Here is a 14,803-nt window from a genome sequence, read left to right as displayed (position 1 = left end):
TCCCAATCAATGGGACAGCCCTCTGAGTATTTTCACAAGGTCATTAGTGTGAAATAATAATCTGTACAAAATACCTGTCTCATTGGTAGATGTTGGAGGATGAAGCTCTGTCCCCAGATGTGAGACCAGAGATGGGTCAAATTCAGTGTCACATCCAGACTTGGGACTGCAAAGGAAATGAAAACGACCATGTCTTGTCCAGCCTGAGGTTCCACAGACTGTGGTATCGCATCAGAGGAGGTATTTGCAGCCTGTTAGGTCTGCTCATTAGGCACATTTCCCTCTGGTTTCTCCACCCTTTAGGCCCTGATTTCCCTATGGGACACCAGTGTGGACAGAAAGGAAAGTTTTCATGTTGAGTTTCTGCTCCGAGGAGACTGAGTGATAAGGCAGCTGAAACCAGTTTTTCTTACTTTTTCTATTACTTCTTCTGCCTTTCAGAGACCTAGATTCCCAGAACCATATCCCAACCCTGAATGAACATTTTCTCCTGTTTAAGCCTGAGAAGTTGGTTCTGACGAGGTCCCTTAGATTCTTCAAAGCATTGTCTTGGGGTGGGGACACAGTCCCCAATATTGCTAGAAGGTAAATGTTCCCCTTTTCAACAAAGATGTGAGGTTTGTTCCTTTGATATAAAACATTGGGCACTACACTCCTGGGCTCCCTGACAATTTTGCCTAACAATTATGGATTTCACACTTAAATCCCAAGTTCAGAACTATTACTTAAAATGTCGTTATAAATTGTTAATTGTAAGAGACATATTTAGATCTTCTTCTGTAGTATAATCCAAGTTTAGCAGCTTGTAGGAATTGCCTGATGTAATTTCTATAAATTCCATTCTTGAGGAAGTACTATTGTGAACTGCATTCTCCATGGAGAAATGGGGCTTGAAGAATTCAATGATCTTCTCAAAGTTATCATCTCAGAAAGGGGTGGGTTTGATTGGATTCTGTCAGGATGTGTGCGGTTTCTAAATTCTTGTGCCCACTATTTCCAATGAGAGATGAGTCTTTTCCCCTGGGGGTAGTTGGCAATGTCTGAGGGATGCTGCTAAACACCTGCATGAGGCCCCAACACACATAATCATTCTGCTTCAAAAGTCTCATTGAGAATGTGAGAGTTCTAGACCAGCACTTCTCCAAATTCAAGATGCTTACGAATCACCTATGATCCTAGGTTAGATACTGATTCTGATTTTTTGGGTGCTGGTGGGCCTAGGAGTTTGACATGACTAACAAGCTCCTATGTGATAATGATGCTGCAAACCCTGGCCGTAGACCACCCTTTGAGTAGGAAGGCTCTGGTCCTGTGATAGAATGAGTCACAGGTGGCTGTAGGTCTTCTTTACAAAAAAAAATTGTCTTTGCATGAAATTTGGAATGACCAATATATCCAGTCATTCTAGGGGCTTGCCAAATTCTATTTTTGTTTCTTTTATATAAGGGCCCTTGAGTGGCACAAATAAGATACTTTTGGAAAAGACTTTCTAGTAGCCAGAATGAAAGTCTCATGATGTCATCCAGATTCTAATTCCCAGAATTTTGAGTGTATTATTTTTTATAGTAAGGGAGGTGATTAAAGTCACAGGTGGAGTAAGGCTGCTAATCATCTGACCTTCAACTACGATTGGCGAAGGTTATGCCAGTGGAACTAATGAAATCGCCATGGCCAACTGAATGTGGGAGAGTAAGGCAGAAGTGTTGGATCAGAGAGAGATGTGAGAATGCCACATTGCTGACTTCAAGACAGAGAAAGAGCAACAAGGCAAGGAATGCTTGTTGTCACCTGAAACCACAATAGGAAAGAAAACAGTCTCTCTTGGAGCATCTATTAGTGAACCAGACCCTACAGGCATCTTGATTTTAGCCCATGGAGACTTACTTCAGGCTTCTGACTTCTAAACAGTAAGAGCATCAACTCGTTTCTTTTGAGCCTCTAGTGTGCTAATTTGTTACAGGCAAAATAGAAATGTAATGTAGACATTCATCCAATAAAATTGTTTTGGTAAAAAATGATGATGACAGCTTTGTAGTTAGAGACAAAGGCTTGACACATCCCCAGAGGCAAGGGAATCAAGAATAAAAATGTACTACTAGGACCTCATCAAGATAAAAAGCTTCTGCAAGGGAAAGGAAAAAATCAAGAAAACTAACAGGCAACCGACAGAATGGGAAAAGATAGTGGCAAATGGCATATCAGATAAAGGGCTAGTATCCAAAATATACAAGGAACTCACTTAACTCCATTCCCAAAAATGAATAATCCAGTGAAGAAATGGGCATAAGACCTGAAGAGACACTTCTCCAAAGAGAACATCCAGTTGGCCAACAGGCACATGAAAGGATGCTCAGCGTCACTCATCATCAGGAAATTCAAATCAAATCCACACTGAGATACCACGTCACATGGGTAACAGTCGCTAAAATGAACAAATCAAGAGACTATAGATTCTGGCGAGGGTGTGGAGAGACGGGCACCCTCCTACCCTGTTGGTGGGAATGTAAACTGGTGCAGCCACTCTGGAAAACAGTGTGGAAGTTCCTCAAAAAACTATGGATAGAACTCCCCCTATGACCCAGCAATAGCACTTCTAGGGATTTACCCAAGGGGTACAGAAGTGCAGATGCATAGGGGCACATGGTCCCCAATGTTCATAGCAGCACTTTCTACAATATCCAAATCATGGAAAGAGCCTAAATGTCCGTCTCCTGATGGATGGATCAAGAAGATATGGTGTGTATACACACACACATACACACACACACACACATACATACATACATACATACATACAATGGAGTATTACATGGCAGAGAGAAATAATGAAATATGGCCATTTGTAGCAAAGTGGATGACCTCGAGGGTGTCATGCTAAGCGAAATAAGTCAGGTGGAGAAGGACAGATACCATATGTTTGCACTCATAGGTCTAACAGGAGAACTGGAGAAACCTAATGGAGGACCATGGGGAGGGGACGGGGGAAAGAAAGTTGGAGAGAGAGAGGGACACAAAACCTGAGCGACTATTGAATACTAAAAATGAACCGATGGTTGCGGGGGGGAGGGAGGTGGTGGTAATGGAGGAGGGCACTTGTAGGGAGGAGCACTGGGTGTTATATGGAAACCAATTTGACAATCAACTATTAATTTGACAATAAAATATTATGGAAAAAATAAAATAAAATAAACTTTAGATAACATTAAATAATAATATTATTATTAAAAAAACACAAGTTGTCCAAGAAAAAAATGATAATATGTTTTATTTTTATTTTTTTATTTTTTATTTATTTTTTATGTATGTAGATTATTTTATTGGGAGTTTTTTAAGGAAGTGATTTTGCGGGGAGCAAGTATTTGGGGAAGACTAATTCTTGGCATCTAAAACATGATTATTTTTCTTCATAGATTTTTTTATTCTGGCAGAACCACATACTATAAAATTCATTCTCCCAACAATTTTCAAGTGTACAGTACACCTCCCCTCCCCTTTCCCTACAGACTCTGGCAACCACAATTTAACTGTTTCTATGAGTTTGACATTTTAGATATATAAGTGGAATTATGCATTAGTCTTTTTGTGACTGGCTGATTTCACTTAGCTTAGTATTCTCAAGGTACATCCATATTATAGTATATGGTAAGAATTCCTTCTCTTTTAATGCTGAATAGTACTCCATTCTATGTATACTATATTTTCTGTATCTATTTGTAGACATGTAGTTTGCTTCTACCTTTTGTCTTTTGTGAATAATAACTGCAGCGAACATGAGTGTGAAAATATCTCTTTAAGATTATGTTTTCAATTCTTTTGGATATATACCCAGAAATGGGATTGCTGGATAATAAGGTAGCTCTATTTTTAACTTTCTGAGGAACATGTATACTGTTTTTGCATAGCAGCTATACCATTTTACATTACCACTAATAGTGAGTGCCCAAGGGTTTCAATTTCTCTATATCTTCACCAACACATATTATTTTCAGGGTTGGTGGTTTGTTGTTGTTGTTGTTGTTTTTTATACATTGGCCATTCTAATGGGTGTGAGGCGATATATCTCTGTGATATAGATCTTTTAAAATGGTGAATTTTACTAATGAATTTTGTGATATGGATTATCCTGGCCTTTTTATGATACATCAGAAAAAAAAAGTTAAGATAGAGACAAAAAAAATCACAAAATTACGTATAACAGAAGTCACAGAAGGTACAAAAGTAGTAGAGAGCTAAATGTGGTGAGCCCTCTAGAGAAAAAGAGATATGGAAAAGAGCTATAGAAAAAGAAAGCTGAATAACTATTTTCCAGAGACAAGATGAAGAATAGCATATGGGGTAGAAGAATAAGAAAGCATAAGAACACACTTTAATATGAAAGGAATTTGCATTTTAGATTATCTACCACAGCATCTACCTGAGGAAGGATTAAAGAAGGGTGAGATTGGATAAAAGCGGGTCAGTTAGAGGGAATGACATATGGCCCTTTGTAGGAAAGTGGATGGACCTTGAGGGTGTCATGCTGAGTGAAGTAAGCCAGGCAGAGAAGGACAGAAACCATATGTTTGCACTCATAGGTCTAGCAAGAAAACAGGAGAGACCTAATGGAGAACCAGGGGAGCGGAGGAGGGAGAGAGAGTTGGGGTGAGAGAGGGACACAAAACTTGAGAGACTATTGAATGCTGAGAATGAACTGAGGGTTGAGGGGGAAGGGGGAGGTGGGAAAAGAGGTGGTGGTGATGGTGGAGGGCACTTAAGGGGAAGAGCACTGGGTGTTGTATGGAAAACAATTTGACAATAAAATATTATGGAAAAAAATAAAATAATGCAGCTGTGTGGAAAAAAAAAGAAAATTAATTCAATAAACTAATTATAAAAATGAGAATCTACAATAAAGCAGGAAATTGAGGTAGAGAAGAGGCAAGAGATCCAAATTTCAAGAAATCTTTCAAATAGCCTCAATTTTTACATGAATACAGCTTTAAAAAATTTTGTGCATCTGATATACAACATTAACAGCAAAACTGCAAACATGCCCCTAAACATACATACTCTAAAGACAAATATCACTTGTATTATCAATGGAAAAGCATTTTTAAATGTTTTTTATTTATTTTTGAGAGAGAGAGAGAGAGAGAAGGGGGGGAGAGAGAGGGAGAGAGAGGGGGGGGGAGAGAGAGAGAGAGAGAGAGAGAGAGAGAGAGAGAGAGAGCGCGAGCGAGCCTGATCAGGGAAGGGTCAGAGAGAGAGGGGGTCAGAGAGAGAGGGAGACACAGAATCTGAATACAGGCTCCAGGCTCTGAGTTAACTGTCAGCACAGAGCCCAACACAGGGCTTGAACCCATGAACCGCGAGATCATGACCTGAGCCAAAGCCAGATGCGCAACTGACTGAGCTTGGCCAGGCACCGCTCAATGCAAAAATCTTAAATAAATATTAAAATCTAAAATTTTAAATTAAAATAGGAGATAGTAAGATACAGTAAGATAGAAGAGCAAACAAAATTAATAATATTTTTATTTTTTTAATAGTTTATTTTCAAATTGGTTTCCATGTAACACCCTGTGCTTCTCCCCACAAGTGCCCCCCACCATGAACATCACCCCCTTCACTCCCTCCCCCTCCCCCTTCAGTCCATGGTTCATTTTCAGTATTCAATAGTCTTTCATAATTTGTGTCCCTCACTCTCCCCAGCTCTCATTTCCCCTTCCTCCTCCCATGGTCCTTGTTAGGTTTCTTCTGTTAGACCTTTAAGTGCAAACATATGTTGCACTAATAATATGTTTTAAATATGCACAAACTTTTAAAATAATAGAAATTATAATGAATAAAAAATAAAATAAAATAAGTTAGTAAAGTAGTACTGACTTGAGGGTTCCTCTCTTCCCATTGGGTGTGTGATCAACGATGAGTGGCAGGCATGAGAGCTCCTCAGTTGGCCTCCCAACTCCATCTTAAACAACGTTCCCTTGGGGCACCTGGGTGGCTGAGTAGGTTAAGTGGCCACGGTGGGCTCAGATCATGATCTCAATGGTTCGAAAGTTTGAGCCCTGCATCAGGCTCTGCAGTGCTAGCTTAGAGCCTGGAGCTTGCTTCGGGTTCTGTGTCTCCCTCTCTCGCTCCCCCTCTCCCATTCAAACTTTGTCTCTCTCAAAAATAAATAAATGTTAACAAATTTAAAAAATGAAAGTAGCTAAGAGAGGGGATCTGGAAAATGCTCATCATGAAAATAAGTTTTTAACTAAATATTGTGATGGCTATTAACTGAACTTATTGTGATCACTTTGCAATATATATAAATATTGGATCATTACATTGTATGCCTGCAACTAATACAGTGTGATGTCAATTACACTTTAACTACATCATCAACAATGACAATGATGATCATGAGGGACAGTTCATACATAACATTGTCTCAGGTCTGAGTCACAAAGATGGTGGGGCCATGTGAGTGTCATGGGCATTCTTAGCCTGTAACATCAGTATAAATAGGCAGAGGCCTATTAACAAGAGATAATGATAAAGTCTATATTATAAGGAAAGGAACTTAAGAGCAAAGAATGACGACAGACCAAAGGAAAAGTGTGGTTTTCTATTTTCCTCTATGGTGATTGTATAAATGTCCTTAGATGCCAATTGCAGTTTTATCCACATGAGTAATACAACTCATTGATTATTCCTTCAGGAAGTCTATGGAAATTGAAACTGGCATGATATATGTCATTTGAGAAGAATCCATTTTTAAGAGTTAAAAGTGGTCCTGTAAAAGATATGAAACATTTTTAAGGTTTATTTGATTTTATTTTTTTGAAAGACACTGATTGTGAGTAGGGGTGGGACAGAGAGAGAGAGGGACAGAGGATCTGAAGTGGGCTCCATGCTGACAGCAAAGAGCCTGATGTGGAGCTCCAACTCATAAACTGTGAGATCATGACCTGAGCTGAAGTCAGATATTCAACTGACTGAGCCACCTAGGTGCCCCCAAAACATATGGAAACTTTCAAATATGTCTGATCCAAGGTCAGAAAGAACTGTGGAAAGGTATGGATACGGACAAAGGGAAAATCTTGTGTGTATATCAGACAGAGCAGAAAGCTTAGTAAACTGAGTTTTCTAAAATTGTATATAGAAGTTGACTTCCAAGAAATGGAAATTTCATGAAATACATGAGAGCAATGTCTATTTCACAATGATCGAAGAATTCATGGCTTTGAGCCCTGCAATCATGGACACTTCTTCACCAGCAACACAATTGTCCCTTTTATACCTGCCATCCCAAAGAATCTTACTAGAGCCTCCTTTATGTCTTTGTTCCTCAGGCTGTAGATGAAGGGGTTGAGCATGGGCGTGACCACCGTGTACATCACTGAGGCTACAGCACTGGAGTGGGAGCTCTGGGTGGCAGCGGAGCTAAGGTACACTCCCAGGACCGTACAATAAAATAAGGAGACAACTGAGAGGTGAGATGCACAGGTGGAAAATGCTTTATACTTGCCCTGAGCTGATGAGATTCTACATATGCAGAAAACTATCTTGGAGTAAGAGTAAAGGATCCCAGCCAGGGGACCACCAGCCAGCAGCATAGCTAAAAGATCCATCACCAAGTTATTAAGAAAGGTGTCAGAACAGGCAAGTTTGATCATCTGATTGAGTTCACAGAAAAAGTGGAGGATTTCCAAGTGTGTACAGAAGGACAATCGCAGCACCATTAAGCTTTGTAACAAGGAATTCAGGACACTTATGATCCAGGACACCAGAACCAGCAGTCCACAGAGCCGGGGGTTCATGATGACCATGTAGTGCAGGGGGTGACAGATGGCCACAAAGCGGTCATAGGCCATCACGGCCAGGAGAATGTTGTCCCAGCCTGCAAAGAGTGTGGAGAAACAGACCTGGCTGATGCATCCTGTATAGGTTATAACTTTGGTCTGAGTCTGTATATTCACCAACATCTTCGGGATGATGGTAGAGGTGACACAAATGTCCACAAAGGACAGGACGGAGAGAAAGAAGTACATGGGCATGTGGAGGTGGGAGTCAGAGCTGACAACCAGGATGATGAGCAGGTTTCCAAACACAGCTATCAGGTACATGGAGAGGAAAAGCCCAAAGATAAGGGGCTGTAATTCTGGTTCATCTGATAGCCCCAAAAGAAGAAACTCTGAAATTTGGCTGTCATTTTCTGGTCCCATGTGGTGATGATGATGACTAGAAATTAGGGGGGAAAAGATTAAATTTAGCATAAATGGGCACTAGAAACATGGCAGAAATGATACATTTACAGTGATGGGTGTGTGTGTGGGGGGGGAGCAGGTATAAAAGAAAGTGGATGGGGTGTTATATTTATGAGGAGTTCAAGAAGACCTAAAAGCAAGGTGACATTTGAAGAGAGACCTTAGGGAAGTCTGCAGGGGAGACATCAGTTTATCTGGGGAAGCGTGTGCTCCACAGGATAAACATCCAATTCTAAGGCTCTGAAGAAGGCACTTTTTTCAGATCCAGGACTAAAACAGAACCAGTGTGGTCAGGAAATGAGCAAGACAGAGGTGGTGGCAGGGAATGTTGAGGAACGAGGTGGCCTCCCTACAGCTGAAAATTCATGACACATGGAATCCTTCCTTCACCTGGTGTTCCTTGCACTTCATTAATTTGTTTCTATGGAATCCTGAAAGTAAAAATGGATCCCCTCCTTATTTCCAATTGCTGGTTAACATTCTGGTGTCTGTATTTTAGGGGTCCCATGCTGGCCCACTACTGACTCCTGGGGCTATGAGACTACCAAGCTCTTCTCACCCCCCACCCTCACTACAATATGTAGGAAAGAAATAATACTAGCAAAGCCTGAACATCAAATTATCATTACCCTAAAGAATATAGAAGAGTATCCAAATTCCAGTTAGTAAGATTCCCATGGACATGTAAATGTTGCATTTTACTTAAACCATTTTATTCTGGATTTAGAGAAGTATAGAAAACTCCAAAGAAGATAGAAGAAAGTGCAGGGGAGGGGGGAATCTCATAAGCCCAGGTGGTCCCTGAGAGATTGTGATGACAAGAAATCTTCCCTGGTTAAGGCTGCATTTCAACCATAGATATAGTCCCTTGATGCACAGAATAATTCATAAAGCAGCAAAAACAAATTTCACCAAAAGAGGAATGAACGATATTTATGGTGTCAAGACACTTTAATGTATAAACGTCCCCTAGAAATATGAGTAAAAGGAATAAATCCCCAGTTGACCAAGGCAAATATGCAGCATGTAAAAATAGCAGGGATTCGTCAAGAGAACTGGTAACAAACTTTTTAAAATGATATTAAATGAGCTTTGAATCCTATACCATATGTTAGCTGTTTGAATTTGGGAAAACAACCTATTCATTCTAAAATGTTATTATTCTTTTACCAGAATAATGGGGGTTAGTGGCATCCATTCTCCTAAGGTGGTTGACAGATTAAGTGAATATTTATAAAAAGTTCATCATACATAATTCCTATTAGTATATGATTGGTTATTTTCTTTGTCCAGTCATGTGTGTGGGTGCATGTGTGTGTGCACATGTGTCTACATTCACGTGGATTTGCGTGTTTGCATGTGGACACATTTGTTCATAATATCAAAGGCAGGTTTACTGTGGACAGTAAAAAAGAAATGGGAATCCACTGAAGTAATGGGAAAAATAATTCTTTAAAAGTATTTATTTATTCTTGAGGGAGAGGGAGGAACAAAGAGAGAGGGAGACACAGAATCTGAAGTTGGCTCTAGGCTCTGAGCTGTCGGCACAGAACCCAGTCTGAGGCTGGGCTGGAACTCATAAACTGTGAGATCATGACCTGAGCTGAAGTCTGACGCTCAACTGACTGAGCAACCCAGCTCCTCTGAAAAAGTAGTTTTAATAGAAGGCTATTGCCTGTTCATATGAGAAAAACAGCGTGAATGAAAAGTCCATCCGAGGAGCCAGGTGGCAGAGAGAAAATGCAGTCCACATGCATATGCTGATGTTACCTCAAACTCCAGGGAGCCCGTACTGACTGCTCCCCTCCTTCCTGGTGTCCTCCTCAAGTCCCTGATCTTATTGTCATTGTTGTAGCTATTTCCTGTCTATTTGACCACACTTGTTTTTATGTGGCCCAGCAGTGGATGAGGCTGGCCCTTCCCTCACTTTCCTTGGTGGTATTCTTTCCTTTGTTATCACAGGCTTTGGGGCTTGATCTCTGTTTGATCCTTCCAATTGGTACCCTCCTACACTGGCTCTCTGTTCCTTGTCTGACATGCAGAAACCTTCCCAGACCATACTGTGCAAAATAATGCATGTTCCGTGACAACCTATCCCCTTTCTTTCTATGATTTATCCTTGAAGACCCTATGTCATATGAGCACTTTTCTCATTTCTCTCTTCTCCATGATAATCTCATGATCATTTCTTAGGATCCAAAGGAACCAGGGCCTCACCTGGTTTGTTTGTGTCTTTGTGTTCACACAGGTGTGTATTTATGTAGAAACAACTTTTAAGAAAATTAGAATGTATTAAATAAAAAGAATGGTAGTTAAATGAAAAGCATGTTAAATATGGTAGATTCGAGTACTGTATTAAATAAAATTGAAAAATAATCTAATACTAATATCTTACAGAAAAGATATAAAATAGCAACAATCACATTCACATGGATTTCTCATTCAGTATGAAATGGGTAAAAGCTTATAAATAAAATAATAGGAAAACATGCTTTTTAATACACAGCAGAAGTGGAGAAAACAGCGGCTATAATTTTAACATACATAACCTTAAATGGACTCAATCATGCTAATTTAAAAGATGGAGTAGAACTTTAGTTGAATACAAAAGAACATGTTACAGATAATGACAGGCGGTGATTGTTATTTTAAACAGTTTTTATTTCAAAATATAAAATGGCAGCAATAAGGAAAGTTAGTTATGAAATAAGATTGCAATATGCATAAAAACCAATTCTTACTACTAAGGATGCAGAGGAATTCCAATGTTTAAAAACAATGAGGGGAACATGAGGAGACCAACTGATAGATTTGACCACACAAAATATCTAGACGCTCACTCAATCCTGTAAACATGTCTATACACAAGGGTTAAGTGGCAAAAGGCAAACTTGGTGAAATAATTGCCATTTTTTGAAGGAATGCAATAAAAAATGAATAAAGACACTCAGATTTCAGAACATAAAAGCAATGTAGTTGAAAAAATAATTTCATATAGGAAGTAAATGGATAACAAAGCCAAATTCTATTCAGCCTCCTTGGTAATAAAATAATGTCTAAAGTGCTCCTTGGCATATCCTTTCAGGTATAGTAAGTCTATATATTTTTTTCTGTTGAACACCCATGAGAGACACAATACTGTGAAATGTATGTCTCAAAAACTGCTGTTACAAGGAAGTATTTTCTTTCAAGAGACCAGATCCTTCAAAAAAATACAGAGCAAACTAAATACACCCTATCTGAAAAATTGCTAAAAATGCTCTCACACCACTGCTTACATTTCCAAGCCTAATACTCCATTTTCATTTTACTCTCCTTAACTGCAAAAATCCTTGGATCTGTTCTAATTTCACTGAAACCACTTAATGCGCCCCATTCCTTCTTCAGTTTCAACCAATTGGACTTCTGTTCCCACCACTCATTGTCAACAATGATCTCTGTATTGACGAGTTCAATGAACACTTCTTTTTAAAAATAAGTAAATTTTTTTCAAACTTATTAGTTAACCTAGCAAACAAGCATGTAATCTCTCTGATCGGGGACAGGCTGGTCAGGCTCTCAGGTGACCTCAGGTAAAGGTTCTCAGGTTCCATGTTTTCTGATCATTTCCTGAAATACCTGCTGAGCTCACAGACTCACCTGGATGGGGTCTATAAGAAGAGCATCTCTGTGTGAGTCTGAATTTTTTCCTGGATGGTTGATGATGGAGATGGAGGCTCTGTTCCCAGACAGGACAGCAGGAAGGAGGGAAGCATTGGTCCCCCAGCCAGACTTAGAAACCCAAGAACCACAACCATGTCCCGTCCTGCACAAGGGTGCACCACGGTTAGGGACTGCAACAGAGGAGATATTTACAGCTCCCCGTGTCTGCTCATTAGCGCTGTTTCCATTGTTAGTCCCACCTCAGAGCACATCCTTTCCCTGTGGGTCATTGGTCTGGACAGAAAGAACAATTTTTCCTGCTAATTCTCTGTTCCCAGGAGACCAGCTTAGACGTCAGGTGAATCCAGCTGTTATTACTCCTTCTCCATGCTCTTGCCTGCCTTCCAGAGGTCTAACCCCCTTGCACCTTATCACAATTACGATTTAATGTTTTCTCCACCTCTCACACAGAGGAACCTGCCTAACCAGGTCTCATGGACCGTCAAAGTATTCTTTTATGGCAGAGAATATCTGCTGCTATCTCTAGAAAATCACTATTCTTCTCCCAACAGGAGAGAGGGGTACATTAATTTGCCATAAACATATGGGTACTGTGCCTTTGTGTTCATGATGCTTTTGACTAATCAATGAGGTGATTCATGCTGGTAACACAATTTAGAGCTGCCTTTTAGTGCTCCATTTAAAGAAGCTTGTTAATTATAAGATATATTTAGATCTTTTTGTGTCCCATACACTGAGCTTAGGATCCTATGTGGATTGACATTTCATTTTTACAAAAGTCCACTATTTTTCAAATTTAAATTCTAGTTAGTTAATATACAGTGAAACATTGTTTTCAGAAGTAGAATTCAGTGATTCATCACTTACATACAATACCCAATGCTCATCCCAACAAGTGCCCTCATTTCTACGCATCACCCATCTAGCCCATCCCCCACCCACCTGCCTCCAACAATCCTCATTTGTTCTTTATAGTTAAGAGTAGCTTGTGATTTATTTCCCTTTCTTCTCTTCCTCCCTTCCCTTGATGTGGATGGAATTAGAATGTATTATGTTAAGTAAATAAGTCAATCTGATAAAGACAAATATCATATAATTTCACTCATATGTGGAATTTAAGAAAAGTCTACACTTCTTTTTTTCCCCCATAATATTTTATCGTCAAATTGTTTTCCATACAACACCCAGTGCTCTTCCTACACTTCTTAAAGTACAGTTGTAAAAATGGGGCTCAGAAGTGTGGAATGAGCTACCTGGACTTATGAACTGAGGGAGGAAGGAGCATTGACTGGGAATCCATCAGGACATTCCCAGTTCTCATGTTGTAGGTCCTGGTTCTCAACCAAAGGCTTTTTTGCCTTCAGACAACACTTGACAAGATAATGGAGAAATTTTGGTTGTCATAATTAGGGACGTGCCACTGGCACTTAGTAGGTTGAGGCCAGGGATGCTGCCCTGTATCTTAAAATGCACAGGATCAAATAAGTCAGGCAGACAAGGACAGAAACCATGTGTTTGCACTCATAGGCCTAACAAGAAAACAGGAGAAACCTAATGGAGGACCAGAGGGAGGGGAAGAGGGAAAGAGAGTTGGGGAGAGAGAGGGATGCAAAATGAGAGACTATTGAATGCTGAAAATGAACTGAGGGTTGAAGGGAAAGGGGGAGGGGGGAAAAGAGGTGGTGGTGATGGAGGAGGGCACTTGTGGGGAAGAGCACTGGGTGTTGTATGGAAAACAATTTGACAATAAAATATTTTAAAAAATAAATAAAATAAAATAAAATGGACCATTTAAAGTAAAAAATAAATAAATAAATAAATAAATAAATAAATAAATAAATAAATAAATAAATAAAATGCACAGGATCGTCCACACCACAATTTTCCAGCACAAGTGTCAAGGGTGTAAAGGTTGAGAAACCAGAGCTTCTCCAACATTAATGTGTATATGCATCACTTGGGTATCCTGGTCAAATTTGGATTCTGATTTGGCAGGACGTGGGTGAGGCTTAGAGATCTTGTAATTGTAACCATTTCCCAGTTGGAAATGATGCCACCAGTCCATATCTGGGGATTCATCTTTGAGTAGTAAGGCTGTGGTTCAGTGTTTGAGCCAAGGGTAGTTATTTTTAGACCTTCTCTACCAAGAATTGAGCTCACCTTAGGGTTGAGGGTAGGTGGTCCAGTGATGGACTCGGTAGGTCAGCTTGTGCACGCTCACGTTTATACGTGTCTCTTAAGTATTTCCCTCACAAGCTGTGCTGCCTCTGGGGAGAGATGATGCCAGATGGAAGAGAGGCACAAGGCAAGGTATGGGAGGGAGAGTGTGGAGCTTCCATTACTTCTCCACGTACTCTACTCTGCCACTCTACCTGTCTCCATGTGTTCACCAACATGAAAGCTCTCTGAACCATCATTTTTGGTTTTATGAAAGCTTTATTATACTGACATGATTGATTGAATCATTGGCAGTTGGTGATTAGATGATCTCGAGTCCCTCCACGATCCCTTGAGGTCAGAGAGTGTGAGGTAAAGTTTGCTTTCTAATGACGTGGTTGGTCTTCCTGATAAGTAGCCCCTCTACTTAGATGCGTTCCCAGAACTACCTCATTAATCTGATAGAAGACATCTGATTGTAAAGTTTCTTTATTTTGAGAGAGAAAGAGAGAAAGAGAATCCTGAGCAGGTTCAGGGGGGTCAGCATAGAGCCAAATGCAAGCCTTCGACTCGCAAACCGTGAGTTCATGATCTGAGCTGAGATCAATAATTTGATGCTTAATTGACTGAGCCACACAAGCCCCCCCTCCTTGCAGAAGACATCTTTATGACTCTCATCACTTGGGACATTGGAAGAATTTTAGGACATCTGTGCCAGAAATGGGGATGTAGACCAAATATATATATAT

At 40.0% G+C, this 14,803-nt stretch overlaps 1 protein-coding gene and 1 pseudogene across 1 annotated transcript; one reads left to right on the top strand and one right to left on the bottom strand.

The window, feature by feature from the left end:
- The window catches only part of LOC115274356, a 3,237-nt pseudogene extending 1,558 nt beyond the window's left edge, over positions 1-1,679 (top strand).
- A 5,544-nt stretch (positions 1,680-7,223) lies between these two features.
- Positions 7,224-8,192, bottom strand: LOC115274354 (olfactory receptor 7A17-like). The gene has a single exon (XM_029917814.1). The coding sequence runs from the start codon at positions 8,190-8,192 to the stop codon at positions 7,224-7,226; it is 969 nt and encodes a 322-aa protein (XP_029773674.1).
- Between the last annotated feature and the right edge of the window lie 6,611 nt (positions 8,193-14,803).

The sequence above is a fragment of the Suricata suricatta genome, chromosome 12 (genome assembly GCF_006229205.1).
Source record: "Suricata suricatta isolate VVHF042 chromosome 12, meerkat_22Aug2017_6uvM2_HiC, whole genome shotgun sequence".
Classification (NCBI taxonomy): domain Eukaryota; kingdom Metazoa; phylum Chordata; class Mammalia; order Carnivora; family Herpestidae; genus Suricata; species Suricata suricatta.
This window is presented reverse-complemented; position numbering and strand designations above follow the sequence as displayed.